The sequence below is a fragment of the Petromyzon marinus genome, chromosome 11 (genome assembly GCF_048934315.1).
Source record: "Petromyzon marinus isolate PM22_M1 ecotype Great Lakes invasive population chromosome 11, UKy_Petmar_22M1.pri1.0, whole genome shotgun sequence".
Lineage (NCBI taxonomy): Eukaryota > Metazoa > Chordata > Hyperoartia > Petromyzontiformes > Petromyzontidae > Petromyzon > Petromyzon marinus.
The window spans coordinates 14,047,070-14,063,623 of NC_133677.1; the positions used below are offsets into that span (position 1 = coordinate 14,047,070).

Here is a 16,554-nt window from a genome sequence, read left to right on the forward strand (position 1 = left end):
GGTGGGAAGCGATTGGCTATGAGGGCTGAAGGGGAATGGCAAGGGTGAAGGGACAGGCGGCAGCGGCGATGGTGGATCGGGGCATTTGCCAGGCGACTCTGCGCACGTGTCGGTCCGTTCAACAAACACCAAAAAATGAACAAGCACGCATCTGGAACTTCTCTACACTTCCATAACATCCGTAGCATCATCTACACCTGTAATCAAATGTCATAAAGTTATATTTAAAACGCTTTGTTAAAGTCCGGCCATTTAGTAAAACATCACTCTTGCCGAAACCATCACGGGCAACTTAGCTGTAGGAAACTCATCTCAATGCCCCAATGGTCAGCCTCACCACCGCTAATTAAAAACATGATGCCATGCTCAAGGTAAAGTCTGAGTTATCACTCCATTATCATACACATAAGTCCAAGGGCCCAAGACATCCATCATTCGTTTTCCACATTTTCCCAACCGTTTCGCTGGTGGAAACGTTTTTGGGGAAAAAAAAAACATTCCACCGCACTTCAAAAGAAATGTGTATCTTCAATGAGCCAAGAGGAATGGATAGGGCACTGTGCTGGACAAAAATCCCTGCAACCAGTGGTGAACTAGAGGTGGGCCAGGGCATTCCGGTGTGGACGTCATGGCCTCATTGTATTGTCCGTGGCCCATTACACTACAACGCATGTAGAAAACCGTGCGCGCATACATGTAAATGTGTACATGCATATTAGTCACTCTGTCCGCTGCATGGATAAGAACTTAAAATAGCTGAAGGGGTGACACCATACGAGGAGGGCAGAGTTTGTGGTTTGTGGGGGGGGGCACGAGGAGGCCACCTTTACTAATTTAGAATTAAGATTAAGAATAAATATTTGTATGCACCCACAATTCCTAATGTGAGGGAAAAAGCGAACCCGCGCCCCCCTGCCCTCCGAATATAGAAGTCAAACTCCACCTATGAGTGACAAAAAACATTAAGAATGTGACATCTCAATAGGTAGACTGTGCAACCAAAAGAAAACCGTTGGATGTTTTGTCCTCATTTGGACTCATCAGTAAAGTGATCAATTGTTACTGCTGCTGTATGCCTCTGGGAAGCCCACATATCGAAAGGGCATGTACCTTTACACCAGGGGGACCCCTATCAGCACTTGCCAAAAGGCAAAACAATAATTCATAACGTGTTGGCTTGGAAGTATTGTTGCCTGACTGTGCAAATATGATCTATTAAACTCCACCCTAGTTTAATGCAACACTGACTTTAATTCTAGATTTGAAGCTTTCGTGACTGCAAGGATTCATACTCTTTGGTTTTTTCGGTAAAGTCACGTAGGTAAAATAAAATAAAAACAACTAAGCTAGCCTATCACTAATCTCAGAGAGAATAAGGTTACTCCGATTTGAACTCGATAGTTTAGACAGGACTCTCCTATAATCACATTTAATGTTAACACAAAAAATGTCCCCTTCTGATTGGAACCACGTTGACAACATGACTGCTGCCTCTGCTGATTCACTGTCGGTCAAATGCGAAGCTAACCTGATCGCTAAATTCAACCTCCTATCAAAGAAGAATCCAGGACCACACATCACAAAACTAGACGTTAACAAAATCGTTATTAATCAGAGTAACATCCTGATTTCGGACAATCTGAAAACTGTACTGGCTAAAGGACTAAATTTCGCTGTCACCCCTAAACATATACCAGTAGAGGATATCATCTCTCAGGTCAATGTAGCCCTCAAAGGCATAGGACACATCCAAGCAGACGTTGCGAGAGCTGAAATAGCCACTATTCTTAAGAATGCTAAGAAACCCATTAGCAACATTATCAAAAACGAATGCTCTGAACTCGCGAATTTAAAAAAGAGGGATGATATAGCCAACTTCTCGGTCGACAAGGGCAATGCCACTGTCATTATGGATAAAAACTCATACAACAACAAAATCCAGGACCTACTCGATGATGGGAGTTACTCAAAAATTAAAAGTGATCCTACTAACAGCCTAACGATACAGACCAACAGGATCATCACGAATTCGACTTCCCTAATCGAACCAACTAAATGTCCCTCCCTAAAACCCACAGCTGCAAGACCTCCCAGATTCTATGGTTTTCCCAAGATCCATAAAGAAGGTACCCCACTACGACCCATCGTGTCCACGATCAACTCCCCTACCTACAAACTAGCCCACTTTTTTTCGGACACTCTGCTTCCCTTTACTGGCAAGACCACCTCAGCGGTACTTAACTCAACCCAATTGGTTTCTATGGTCAAGGACGCTGTACTATATCCTGACGATATCCTCGCCAGCTTTGATGTGGTCTCGCTGTTCACCAAGGTCCCAGTGCCTGACACCTTAACAATAATTGAAAATCTGGTCCAACATGGACTGAACCCTGATGTACAGTGAGGGAAAAAAGTATTTGATCCCCTGCTGATTTTGTACGTTTGCCCACTGATAAAGATATGATCAGTCTATAATTTTAATGGTAGGTTTATTTGAACAGTGAGAGACAGAATAACAAGAACAAAAATCCAGAAAAAAAGCATGTCAAAAATGTTATAAATTGATTTGCATTTTAGTGAGGGAAATAAGTATTTGACCCCCCTGCAAAACATGACTTAGTACTTGGTGGCAAAACCCTTGTTGGCAATCACAGAGGTCAGACGTTTCTTGTAGTTGGCCACCAGGTTTGCACACATCTCAGGAGGGATTTTATCCAACTCCTCTTTGCAGATCTTCTCCAAGTCATTAAGGTTTCGAGGCTGACCTACGCTGGTTAGGCACTGCCTCACCAACACTTACTTTACCTGGAATGGTACCTTCTAGAAACAAAATGAGGGTACCCCGATGGGTTCTCCCTTGTCACCAGTGATAGCCAATGTTTTCATGGAGAAATTTGAATCAGACGCCATCCATCCCTGTGGAAGAGATATGTAGATGACACTTTCGTCATTTGGCCACATTTCCTAGACCACATAAATTCCAGACACCCATCCATCAAATTCACCATGGAAGTGGAGAAAGATGGCAAGCTGCCATTCTTGGATGTTCTGTTTGAGAGGAGGACGGATGGCTCTTTGGGTCATTCTGTTTACAGAAAGTCCACCCACACAGATTCATACTTGAAGCCTGATTCCCACCACCACCCGGCTCAAAAATTCTCTCATCAAAACATTATACCATAGGGCTCATTACATTTCTGACCAACACCACCTGACCAGTGAATTAAAACATGTGCATCTGGCCCTCAAGAGGAACGGATACTGTGACCGTACCATCCGCCAAGCTGTTTCTCCCACCATACAGAAACAACCACCTGATACTCCGATCAAAACCATCACACTGCCATACATAGCAGGAATTACCAAAAAGATTTCCAAAATTCTAAACAAACACAAGATCCAGGTCCAGTTCAATACAGTACACAAAATCCGTGATCTGATCCCATCCATAAAGGATGTCATTCCTTACTTACAGTACCCCGGTGTTTACAAATTGAGTTGTACCTGTGGTGACTGCTATATCGGGGAGACGAAACGACATATTTCTGACTGAATTCGCGAGCACAAATCAGATTTGAAACATGGCAGAACGGATTCTTCGGCCGTGGCTGATCATTGTTTCAACACAGCAGGTTATCATGACATTATTTTCTCTGATACCAACGTACGATGCAAACCAACCAGTTATTACCAAAGATTTGTCCATGAAGCCATCCAAATATACAAACATAGACACAACTTCAACCGAGAGAATGGTTTCAAATTAAGCAACTTTTGGAAAGATGTCATTAACCAAGTTAAGCGTTAGCTGGGTTATAATTGTACATCCGTTTCCGTTTATACCAGGATGGTGCCTGCGCTCGTGCAGCACGCCATCGCCCTCCCCCCGAACCCCCTGCAGAAAAAAGGGTGTTCTACTCGCTTTCTTGCAGTGCACCACCGCTCCCCCCGAACCCCCTGCAGCATAACAAAAGGTGGGTTTTACCCGCTTTCTTGCAGTGCACCACCGCTCCCCCCGAACCCCCTGCAGCATAACAAAAGGTGGGTTTTACCCGCTTTCTTGCAGTGCACCACCGCTCCCCCCGAACCCCATGCAGCATTACAAAATGTGGGTTTTACCCGCTTTCTTGCAGTGCACCACCGCTCCCTCCGAACCCCCTGCAGCATAACAAAAGGTGGCTTAACTTAGCCCTCCCCTCCCCACCCACGTCCCTTCCTGGCCCCTCCCCCCTTAACCTGTATATAATCTCGGGTATTCCAGAGCTGCTCATTTGTGGATACAGCGAATTTTGCTGTCTGTTCCACCTGAAGACGGAAGCTTGTGTTGCCTCCGAAACGTCGTGATTTAATTTAGTTGTTTTATTTTATTTTACCTACGTGACTTTACCGAAAAAAACAAAGAGTATCAACACTGACTTGCTCTTAAGCACAACTACCACTTGTTCTTCCAATACATCAAAACCTTCCCTGAAATGCTCAATAAACTTATGAAACAATAACTTACCATAGTTTTCTACAATAAGCATAAAACACAAAAAACAACAATCAATCTTTTTTCCAGTCATGTTGTATCTGTTCCCGATACCATACAACTTTTAAAATGACATGCAGTTCTCCCAATATCTCTAAGGAACACACAGCAGATTATAAATGTAAACTTAAATAAAGGTTTTCTTTAAATGAAAAATATATATTTTCCTTTTTGAACTCTAGCAGCAAGGTTTGTCTCCACAATTTGCCTTTCACTTTTTTAATATTTAGATAAAAACCTATGGATTTGCTCCCTTTTATGCCCTTTGTGGCATGGAGGGAAGTTTTCATTTGTGTGCTTCTGCAGCAGTTTCTCTGTAAATTACTGCTTTCTATGATCATTGTCGACATATTATCTTTGTCCAGTTGTAAAGTTTTATCAACTCAGGGACAAATCATTTGCAGACAAAGAAAATCAATATTTCCTCTCTACATTATCCCTCCCAAAAATGTAAAATATGAATTCACACGTTGTGAGTATTATACTCAACTTCAGGTGAAATTGCATGGGACTTTTCCTTCAATTGTATTATCATTCATTTTTCAGAATCAGTTACAGTTGCAAATCTGTTTTGTACATTTGTATGTCAAGTCAAATGTAATTTTTACAGACTTTTCTGCTGAGAAACGCCGTTCTATATATTTCCTTATTTTGTGTTTATATAAATATAAAATGTTCTTCTTATGCCCTTGCGTGTGCTACCATTTGTATTCCCCTAGCTTTCTCTTACAAAATAAACATCTCAATGGCGTATTGGTCAAATGGTAATTCGCAATCAGATAATGAAAGAAAGCAAATGTTAGCATTCCAAAGTCTATTACGAATCCCCAATGCGATATATGGAAATAAGGCTACGATGCTGAGGCCACAAACCTGCAATATCAGAAAGGAAAAGTGTTACGTCATGCAAAGCACAGTGGATGCTCGTTATTGGACTATAGATTCCCATGCAGAATCTAAAGCGGAATAATGAACATATACACATGCCTATAACATGCCTATTGCCTCAAAACCTGTGCTTGCTCATTCATGAGCCAGTTCTAATGTACAGCCGAGTGGAAGATAAGCAGACACATGCCTGCCTATCATACGAGTTGGTTCTACCGATTACATTTCAAACGAACGTCTCACGATTGAACCTATACGTCATTTTGGACATGCTTAATATTCCTTCAGTCCAATAATGCAGTGTGTGATTTTAATTGTGGCCAATTTCAGTGAGTCCCTCACATGAGAATAAACTGTCCTGAAACGAGACAGTGTACATGTGGCAAGTAACATACAGCCACTGAGAGCACGCTCTCTGCCCTGCTTTGATGCCAGTAAAATGAACTCCCGGAAATTTCCCGCGTAATTTAGGCACCTCTGTTTTATTTGTAATTTGAGATTGATGTATTTTGTTTAATATTTCCATGTTTGAATATATCTACATTACAAATGTGTTTTTTTACTTATTCATCCTCTACTGCCTCACCATGACTAGTTACCCTAACACAATAAAATAAAAACATCTTTTAAATGTACTGTATATACAGTATATGTATTCTGTATTTATTTTGCAAAGAAAAACAACAAAAATAATCTGCGTTTACCCTTGCGGTCGCGTGAGGGAGTAAGCAGAAGGGAGGGGTGGCAGAGTGCAGTGATCAGTGGGTTGCGAGAGAATATGAGCAGTGGTGTCATGGGGAGCGTAATGTGTTCTCCGTGTGGGTGTGGTGGTGTGAACACAGAGAGGAGGTTGGGTGGTGAGTGGTTTCACGTACATTTACTTGAGTGGTGAAGGGGCTATGTTAGGGCGGAGAGATCTAAAAGCATCGCGGTAGCCTGTCTTGTATAAAGGAGCTCAAGGGATTCCGTGGAGGCCGAGTTAAAGATTTGTTTTTCGTCCAAAACTGCGGAGTATTTTTTTCTTTGCGTCTGTTGTTTACAGTTCCGTAGTATTTTGAATTAGGTGGCTGTGCAATAGATGTTCAATAGGGTGTGCGGCACGAGGGGGTAGTGAGTCCAATATGAGCTCTTAGCCCAAGGAGGCATGCTCCGAGGGTGAGAGAGTAAGAAGGATGAGCAGGGCTTTGATGAAGTGCTCTAGGATGTTACCGTTAAATGTTTGGACATATCAGGGCATTCCAGAAGGCATGCATATATGTTGTGGTCACACCAAGGAGACATCTGGGGAGAGCGAATTGCGTATTAGTTCTAAACTTGGGACCACATTGGCTTGTGCTGGAGGTACCGTGTGTCATTTTTATTGTTTGAGTTATGGCGGCTGATCGGATATTATAGATTTCCAGATTTCAGCCACAGTTGGTTGGTCTGCGATGGTTTTAAATGTTATTTTCTTTCCTAAAGCATGCAAATGTGTGACTTTTTAGAATTGTGTTGGGATAGCAGCATTGTGGGATGATGCTTATTTTGAGCCATGTGCAATTTGAGTGCAGGCAGATGCAATGCAAGTGGTAAAACGATTGAAGTGCACTCATAACCTACATGTACTCAAGGAAGCGGTATTGAGGTGGGGGGGACCCTAACCTTGGTATGTGTGAAGTCAATTATTTTAGTTGGGGAAGCTACTAATGTTATTGATGCCTGCATATTGCCAGGGATTCTAATCGATTGTGGGGTACGGATGGAGATGTAGGGTGGTGGTCATGGTCTTGTGTCTTTCACCAAATATTTAGAAGATTTGTATATGGTAGTGAGTGTGTGTGAGGATTCAGGGACCTCTTTAGCTTATGTCTATTAGAATTGGTTTGATCTATTAAAATCTTTGACAAGTTCTGTACTCTCTACAGCAGTTTCCATTACAGTATAGGATTATGATAATGTGTTAGCTACATATGATTGAAGCGAGCACCCACAGCTACACAATTTTTGTGGAAACCAGGAGAGTTAATGGCTTCATTTTTGGGAATGTTAGAATAAAATTTAGTTCAAGTTCATGTGACAGGAGATGGGACATGGGAGAAGGTAGTAGGGTATTTGTTTTCAAGTGGAGGCAGATAATTGATGGTTTAATGCATTTGACTAGTATCTATATGAGAGTCGTTCCAAGTGAAAAGGCAAATGTTAGTCACATTTCACCCTGTGTGAAAAGCACAGGAAAGGTTTCTGCCTTGGCAAGGTGTAATTTGTAGAGTGAAGCCTGGCTAAATAAACTCCAACAATGTAGGCGCTGCGTTAGATATTGTGAGTCCAATTATGAGGTCGTCATCTACAGTACTTGTAGGTTACTTTAGTTGTGCAACAAAGAGAAGACTGAAGTCTCGGTTAGTTGGGTTGTTACAATATGACTGTGCAAAGTGGTTCAGTGGAGATAGCGAAAAGGGGAGGAGAGAAAGGGCACCCTCTGATTGAATTGTATCTTCGGGAGGTGTGACAATTTGTGAAAACTGAGATAGCATCGGTGCATGAACTGATGACCAAATCCCAAGCGATACATGGGTTGATGTATGGCCTTTGTAGGCTCAATACCTTCCTCTTCTCTCCTGCATATGACTGACTGTCTCCCATCTATGAAGTATATCATACATGACACTGCAAACACATTTCCCTCTTTTCCGGTGTTTCCCGGCAATGTCCATGTCCCACTTGTTTGCACAGCATCTTGAGATACAGCTGCACGTGGAAGCTATGTGAATCCTAATTGTATTGCATTGCAGGGAGAAAAGGGCATTCTGCTCGATCAAACGCCCTTTCCTTATGCAAAGTGATCGCGTACACCTCAGTGTTTGCCCGATGTGCAATTGTTATTGTGCTCACGATTATGCCTATCATTATTGTTCGTGCGCCTTACTGCAGATTAAACAAGTAGCTTTTTTTTCTTCCTGTGCATAACGAACAACAGAACCTTTCCCCAGCTGGATTGTGAGGGCTTCTACACGTGGAAATGGGATGGTAATGTGAGCATTGGTCTGACACCGCGTTGGTTTTGTGGATTAGTAAGACCGTGAATTATTGCATGAGGGAGGGGGGTGGAGGGCACTGGCCATTATCAAATGTCCCAGAGTCTCGGAGAGTGGCCTGCACGTCTAGCTGCATGGTGTGGCTCTCATGCGAGGCCACAAGCTCCCGAGGTGTATCTGACAGTTGAAAGATGGTGGCTGGCGAGTACAATTAGACATGTGTGTTGCGCAACGATAGAGGAGCTCTATGACAGGGTCTGTTATTTGGGATCGTGTCTTAAGAAAAGACAAATTAGACCATGCAAGTGGGTGCAGGATGATAAATTCAATGGGTTTTTGATAGAATATACATAAAATACTTCTAGTTAATGAACCATTTGATGTGTAGCCTTTGTTATAATTGTTTTTTTTATCAGAATCAGAAAATGTATTCATACTGGAGGACTACGATGAGCTATAAAAACTATTTTTCACAGATGTTCAGTCGAGGTGGGTAAGAACGTTACAACAGTACAAAACACGATAGGGGTGCAAAGTACAATAAATGTAAACAAATCGCCCAAAAACACACAAATTAAACTAAACCATCCCTATCTGACCAGGCAAAGCCCACTGAGGTATTCACTTATTTTTCAGAAACGACCTGACCACAAATGATATGCCAACAAAGTGGCTCATCCTGTGGATATTTATAGCAACCCTCCAATCTCTTGCTTACCATGCGACAAAGATAAAATCACGTATAATTGCAATATGGGATTTAAGTTTATGGGACTTGGTGTAGCAGCTGGGCTCTTTGCTAGATTGGGAAGAGTCATTGTAGACTCTTGGTTATTTGTACTTAATAGCAGTCAGAGCACTTTCAATGAGCTGGCACAGTTGATTGGGTTTAGGATTGTCGTGTGCACTTTGATTTTCTAGTGTTCTTTGTGGTAAGGTTTTACCTTTCTTGTGGACAAGTTGATGCTTACTGTACAGGTGTGAGTTCTTTGTTTTTAAGATATTTGAGCTGTCTGCCTCATAAAGAGAAATTTACCTCTGAAGGCTTGGAGGGAGGAATATTGTTTATTCAGAGAGAAGGATGTGAGAATTGGAATTAAAGTTTGTTAAGATGAATTTTGAAATGGCATCTTTCAGTTGGATATGTAATTATGGATTACTGAGGAAATTGACAAGTGTATGGTCATAAAAATTATATTTGTGGATTAAATAATTTTAAAGGAATAGATGTTGATGCACTGCCTGAGGCCAGATGCATGGACAAGGTACATTTCAGGTACAAAACACTCCCAATATTTGAACAATATTTTTACCGAATGTCTTCATTTAACACGTAGGTTTTAACGACCAATATTATGATTCGTAATTGTTTTTTTGGGCTAGACCACATAAGTATAAAGACAAATGTTGTCACACACCTTCATCTGCCTGACACAGCCAAACAAACCAAGAGAGAAATTCATCTTTTCCAAATATTCTCCTCTCGGCATGTGATTAACTTCAAATCCATGTGGCAAAGAGGAATTCCATGCTATTCTCAAGAAATGCCCACATGCCTACATTTCCATAACTGGATATATCTAAACTAAACTATGTTTTATTTTACCAGTTAAGGCCTACTGAGCAAAACAGCTCTTTTTCAGAAGCGACCTGGCCGCAAAGGGTAGCTCAATGAAGTGGCTTATCATGTGTAGATTTATAGCAGCCAAATAGTCTCAAGGCACGTTTATAAATGTGTAGGGAAAAACCAGAGAACCCATATAAAAATCCAAGCGACCACGGGGAGAGAGACATGCAAACTCTAAATATACAGGCGTCAGGGTCGGGATCGAACTCACGACCTCCTGCATACCAGGCGAGATAGACAACATTTCGTCACCACCGCGCCCATTTCCGGTGGAGAAAGTGGTCAGGAGGCTGGTCAATCACCACATGGAACTGACCCAGGCCGAAGTGGGCAACGGGCTCCATCTGGCACAGATATCCAGAGCCGCCGTCGATGACGCGCAGCTGAGGGCCGCTCTGCGCTGTGTACAGCACCACCTTGGCGCCACGGGCGAATGCACCGAAGCGCGTGCGTGGCACCACGCGCAGCCAGCCATTGCCTGTGCTCTGCAAAAGACAACCACAACAGTCGTAATAATAATAATGTAGACTTGTAACATGCACACCTGTTGTACCGTGGCAAGAGAAGGCCTATTTATACAGCATTGTATTATTGCGCACGTCAATATGTTCAGGAACTAATTCAAATTTCTAAATCTGCTCGCTACGACGAGAGGGCTTCAGGAGAGAGTTCGTGTAATTTTGCCATTCCTCCTCCGTTGAAGGGAGCGCAGACTACAGTGGTTTACGGTCCATAGTTTTGGTTGCATGGCCACAATTTTACTGTGGTTTATCTTAATATTCCATTCATGGAGGAGATGTGCATCGGCCTGTTGTTGTTCTTATGCAGTTGATGGTTTCACCACTGGTGTCTTTGAGGAGGAAGAGGAATGTCAAAGGTAGGGGTTGCGACGATTGGGTCTCAAATGCGGTATACATTTCTAAAACAAAATATTTTGTGATAATGCATTGGTAGGGGTGGCACAAGCACAAATAACGAAACACTTTTCGTCAATAACGCTGCGTGTGGCTTTAATAGGGAAAATATATAATAGGAGACATTTTGATCAATGTTCCATACGTGTTATGAAGGGCGATTGCCTGAAACATCACCTTTTATAGATTTGTTTTCCTTTTAAGGCCACAGTGTTGATGGAGATGTCGAATGTTACGTATTAACATTTACAGCAGAGCAGCTGAGAATATTATTCAGATTTTTCCTATATCCAAATCAAAGTTTAATTTACAGTACCATGATTCTGTAAGATAAGATAAATGACAGAGTCATCAAATGGGCTTTATACGCTAGTGTCCGAATAGTCCCCAACAGGCTGCGCGAATTTTGGTGCAGTGTATTTGCCTGTAATAACAGCATGCCCGGCAGTATTTGGTTAACATATCCGACTACTGATGAGAACCAGAAGGTAGAAACAACCAGAGTATGCTTGCCGAAACAAATGCTGCTGGATAACATTAATCTGGGCGTGCCAGAGGCATATGGAATTGAGGTATTTAATTTTGCATGTGGAGAGATGGATGTTTATCTGGTTACTGAAGAGTTTTATTTCAGTACGGTTTTAAAAATACACATCAGATGTTGACATTGTCCGTGATATATCCAGATTGTCTTGCATTTGAACGTACAGGGACAATGTTTTCAGTGGAAAATTTAGACCTTGCGTAAAAATTACTTTATTGGCCATTTTATTTTATGTACCTCCTCTAGTGTTGCCACGCGAGGTACACAAAACTGGGTTAAACATGGGAAGAACTATATCTGACAATAGAACAAGAGGGGAGAACGACTTGTATGTGCTTTGTCTGAAGTGGTGTAATATCACACAACTGACAAAAAACTGAGACTTTTATTTTCCCTGGGAAGATTTAGAGATTTCCCAGGACAACTACTTCAAAAAGAAGACGATGCTGGGAAAACCAGGACAAGGTAAAACCCTAAACTCGTCGCCAGGAGGGGCTGCTGCAAGTGGGGGGCTCAACCTGCTCAGGGCCCCCCTGGAGATGTTAGTCAGCGAACTCCAAAGGGTGTCCCGGTGGCGAGATGTGAACTACCTCGCCTGGTATTCAGGAGGTCGTGGATTCAATCCCACCCTGACATCTGTATATTTGGAATTTGCTCTCTCTCTCCCTGTGGCCACGTGGATTTTTCTCCGGATTGAGACAGTGGCAGTAGCAAAGTGATGTACGGGCAACCATCTGGCCGCTGTGGTGTACACACTCGCCAACCAGCCAAGCAGGGCCACCTAATCTGGGCGTTTGTCTCATTCATGCCCACACTAAGACAGTGGAAGTATTATTATTGTTTTTATAAACACAAAGGCAATTTTCGCTTCTCTCTCTTGGCTAAGGTCCACCCCACAGCTGCAACATAGGAAGCCCGGGGGTCTTGCTATTTGGCACCGAACTTGGATTTGGTGCCAGCATTTTCACAGCAGGAGTGAGGACGGACTTCCTTGCCAATGTGGCGGTTGCCGCAGGTGCGCAGGCCGGTCTTAAAAAAAAAACTATTTTTATTTTACCAGGTAAGGCCCACTGAACCATATAGCTCTTTTTCAGAAGTGCCCTGGCCATAAATGATAGCTCAACGAAGTAGCTTATCGTGTGGAAATGTATAGCAGCCAAATACTCTAGATGCATGTTTCTAAATGTGGAGGGAAAAACCGGAGGATCCGGAGAAAAATCCACGCGGCCACGGGGAGAATGTACAAACTCCAAATATACAGGCATCAGGGTTTAAATTGTGATCATACCCATAAACTCCTGTATACAAGGAGAGGTAGTTTACATCTCACCACCGCGGCGCATTTTCCCAGGCACCTCAAGCAGCGACAGAGGAGATGCTCACTACCTCCTGCCCCAAGTGAAAAAAAAATCATTGTCACCATGCTGCTGCTCCTCCTTCTTTGGGAGAAAAGTTTTAAACGGTAAAGTTATATTTTAACGAGACGCTTAGCCTAAACACTGACAGACGCAATCCAGCTAGGCAGCTGCTTGGACTGTTTTTCCAATCCCAGGATACAGAAGCTGGGCTACAGGATGCACTGCATTACAGAGACCGCAACGTTTTTGGCGATTGGCTGTTCAGTCTGGTTAGGATGGAACACGGGCGGCGAGGGAGCAGAGGGGAGATTCTGGAGGCTATAGACTGTACGACTTAGTAAAAGACTGCACCACAAATGCAGAGCCCACATATCGAGTTGTATTTGATTACAATGTTATATATTTTACGAGATCTGGCTAGCAGTGTATCTTAGTGGAAACTTCTATTTATGGAATTGGTAAGTTCGGCTTTGACACGTGACCCAGTGAGGAATGAGGGGTTTTACAAAGACCGTGCATTAGAGAGTTTAAATTGTCAAGGTGAGCGGCGGCAAAGGCATGCATAAGGCTTTCAGCAGCAGATGGAGTCAAACATTGTTGGTTGTGGGAAATATTGTGCAGAGAGAGAGGTGATGGGTTATATGGCCCTATAAATGTGAGGTGTAATGGAGAGCCAAGGATAAAAGTTGATACCAAATATTATGTACTGATAAGATAAATAACATTTATAATTATACAGGGTGTCCTATACAGTCCTTATCTATTTTATTGAAATCAAAGCAATGTATGGTAAATAATTAGCAGAGGTATATTTGATTTGAAGCTTTTGTGACTGCAGGAATCCATACTCTTTGGTTCTTTCAGTAAAGTCACGTAGGTAGAAAAATAAAATAAACAAAAAATAATATATTACGACTTTTTGATCGCAACACAAGCGGTCGTCCTCAGGTGGAAAAAATAATCCAGCAGTGGAACTACTGAACCAGCGAGAGAGCTGTTACAACAAGAGGTTATTTATGTGGCGATGGGCAAGCAAGCGGGGTCTGAGCTGGAGAGGAATTCCATCCCCGGACGCAAGCACGTCATTTGTGTTAATGGGGGAGATTAGGGAGAGAGATTAGGGAGAGAGATTAGCATGAAATGAGCTTCCGTCGCCGCTTAAGAGTATCATCCCCGCATATGCGCACAACAGCAGTGTTAATGAGAGATTAGCACCATGAGAGTGCAATCCAAAGGACAGAGAAGGGGGAGGGAGAGAGGGGATGGGGAAGGGGGGAGAAAGTGGGACTCTGCAGCAGCACTTGAGTCACTGGGGGAGAGATCTAAGAGAGAGGCACAGAGAGAGAGAGCCACAGAGAGTCGGAAATAACAGCTGACATAGGCAGGTAGGATGGAAACATCAGTCAGTTAAGACTTTACCTGGTTAATAACGTCCTTCCAATGATTGCTCAACTCACCTACCTACAAACTGGCCCTGCTTCCATTCACGGGAAAGACCACCTCAGCAGTACTTAATTCAGCTCATATGGTTTCTCTAATCAAGGATATTTCACTGTCTCCAGATGATTTGCTTGTCAGCTTCGATGTAGTATCTCTGTTCACCAAGGTACCTGTACCTGACACCATAGCAACCATTGGAGACTTAGTCCAAAAGGGACTGAATCCTGATGTACTAACTTTTGTGAGGCACTGCCTTACCAACACTTAATTCATCTGGAATGGAACATTCTACAAACTAAATTAAGGTACCCCTATGGGTTCTCCCTTATCACCAGTGGTAGCGAATGTTTTCATGGAGAAATTTGAGACGGATGCCATCCAGACATCCACGCTAGGTCCTTCCTTGTGGAAGAGATACGTAGAGACACGTTCGTCATCTGGCCACATGGCCAGCATGCACTGAACCAATTTTTCAACCACATCAATTCTATACACCCATCCATCAAATTCACCATGGAAGTGGAAAAAGATGGCAAACTACCATTCCTGGATGTTTTGATCGAGAAGAGACCTGATAGCTCGTCTGGACACTGTCTACAGGAAAGCTACCCACACGGATGCCTATCTAAAGCCTGACTCCCACCACCATCCAGCCCAGAATAATTCCCTCATCAAAAGACTACACCATAGGGACCGTTGCATCTCTGACCAGCACCACCTAGCCAGTGAGTTGGAGTACGTACATCAAGCCCTCAGGATGAATGGATACTCTGACTGTACAATCCGCAAAGCTGTCTCCCCAGCCACGGGAAGACAACCGTCTGACGATTCAACCAAAACCATCACTTTACCATACATAGCAGGGGTTACCAAAAAGATTTTCAAAATCTTAAACAAACACAAGATCCAGGTTCGTTTCAACACAGTACACAAAATCCGTGATTTGATCCCATCTGTAAAGGATGTGATTCCTGACATGCAATACCCTGGTGTCTACAAACTAACTTGTGGTTGCAGCAGCAGTTACATTGGGGAAACAAAACGACATGTCTCGGACCGCATTCGTGAACACAATGCAGATCTGAAACACGGTAGGACTAATACCTCTGCCATTACTTATCATTGTTTTAACGCTGTGGGCTCACACGAAATAGATTTATTTCAAGACGAAGGTACTCTGCAAACCCACCGGCTACCTTCAGAGATTTGTTCATGAAGCCATCCAGATATATAAACACAGATACAACTTCAGACCCCTTTTGCTTGCCCATCGCCACATACAGTGAGGGAAAAAAGTATTTGATCCCCTGCTGATTTTGTACGTTTGCCCACTGACAAAGAAATGATCAGTCTATAATTTTATTGGTAGGTTTATTTGAACAGTGAGAGACAGAATAACAACAAAAAATACCAGAAAAACGCATGTCAAAAATGTTATAAGTTGATTTGCATTTTAATGAAGTATTTGACCCACTCTCAATCAGAAAGCTTTCTGGCTCCCAGGTGTCTTTTATACAGGTAACGAGCTGAGATTAGGAGCACACTCTTAAAGGGAGTGCTCCTAATCTCAGCTTGTTACCTGTATAAAAGACACCTGTCCACAGAAGCAATCAATCAGATTCCAAACTCTCCACCATGGCCAAGACCAAAGAGCTCTCCAAGGATGTCAGGGACAAGATTGTAGACCTACACAAGCCTGGAATGGGCTACAAGATCGTTGCCAAGCAGCTTGGTGAGAAGGTGACAACAGTTGATGCGATTATTCGCAAATGGAAGAAACACAAAAGAACTGCCAATCTCCCTCGGCCTGGGACCCCATGCAAGATCTCACCTTGTGGAGTTGCAATGATCATGAGAACGGTGAGGAATTAGCCCAGAACTACACGGGAGGATCTTGTCAATGATCTCAAGGCAGCTGGGACCATAGTCACCAAGAAAACAATTGGTAACACACTACGCGTTGAAGGACTGAAATCCTGCAGCGCCCGCAAGGTCCCCCTGCTCAAGAAAGCACATATACATGCCCGTCTGAAGTTTGCCAATGAACATCTGAATGATTCAGAGGACAACTGGGTGAAAGTGTTGTGGTCAGATGAGACCAAAATGGAGCTCTTTGGCATCAACTCAAATTGCCGTGTTTGGAGGAGGAGGAATGCTGCCTATGACCCCAAGAATACCATCCCCACCGTCAAACATGGAGGTGGAAACATTATGCTTTGGGGGTGTTTTTCTGCTAAG

The 16,554-nt window shown here is 43.0% G+C and overlaps 1 protein-coding gene across 7 annotated transcripts in view; it reads right to left on the reverse strand.

Moving 5' to 3' along the window:
- The window catches only part of CRTAC1 (cartilage acidic protein 1), a 695,955-nt gene that overhangs the window by 188,814 nt on the left and 490,587 nt on the right, over positions 1-16,554 (reverse strand). For all 7 annotated transcript variants that reach the window (XM_076066243.1, XM_032952553.2, XM_076066244.1 and 4 more), the window contains exon 11: positions 10,377-10,545. In XM_076066243.1, the coding sequence (XP_075922358.1) occupies positions 10,377-10,545 (169 nt within the window). The remainder of the gene's footprint in view (positions 1-10,376; positions 10,546-16,554) is intronic.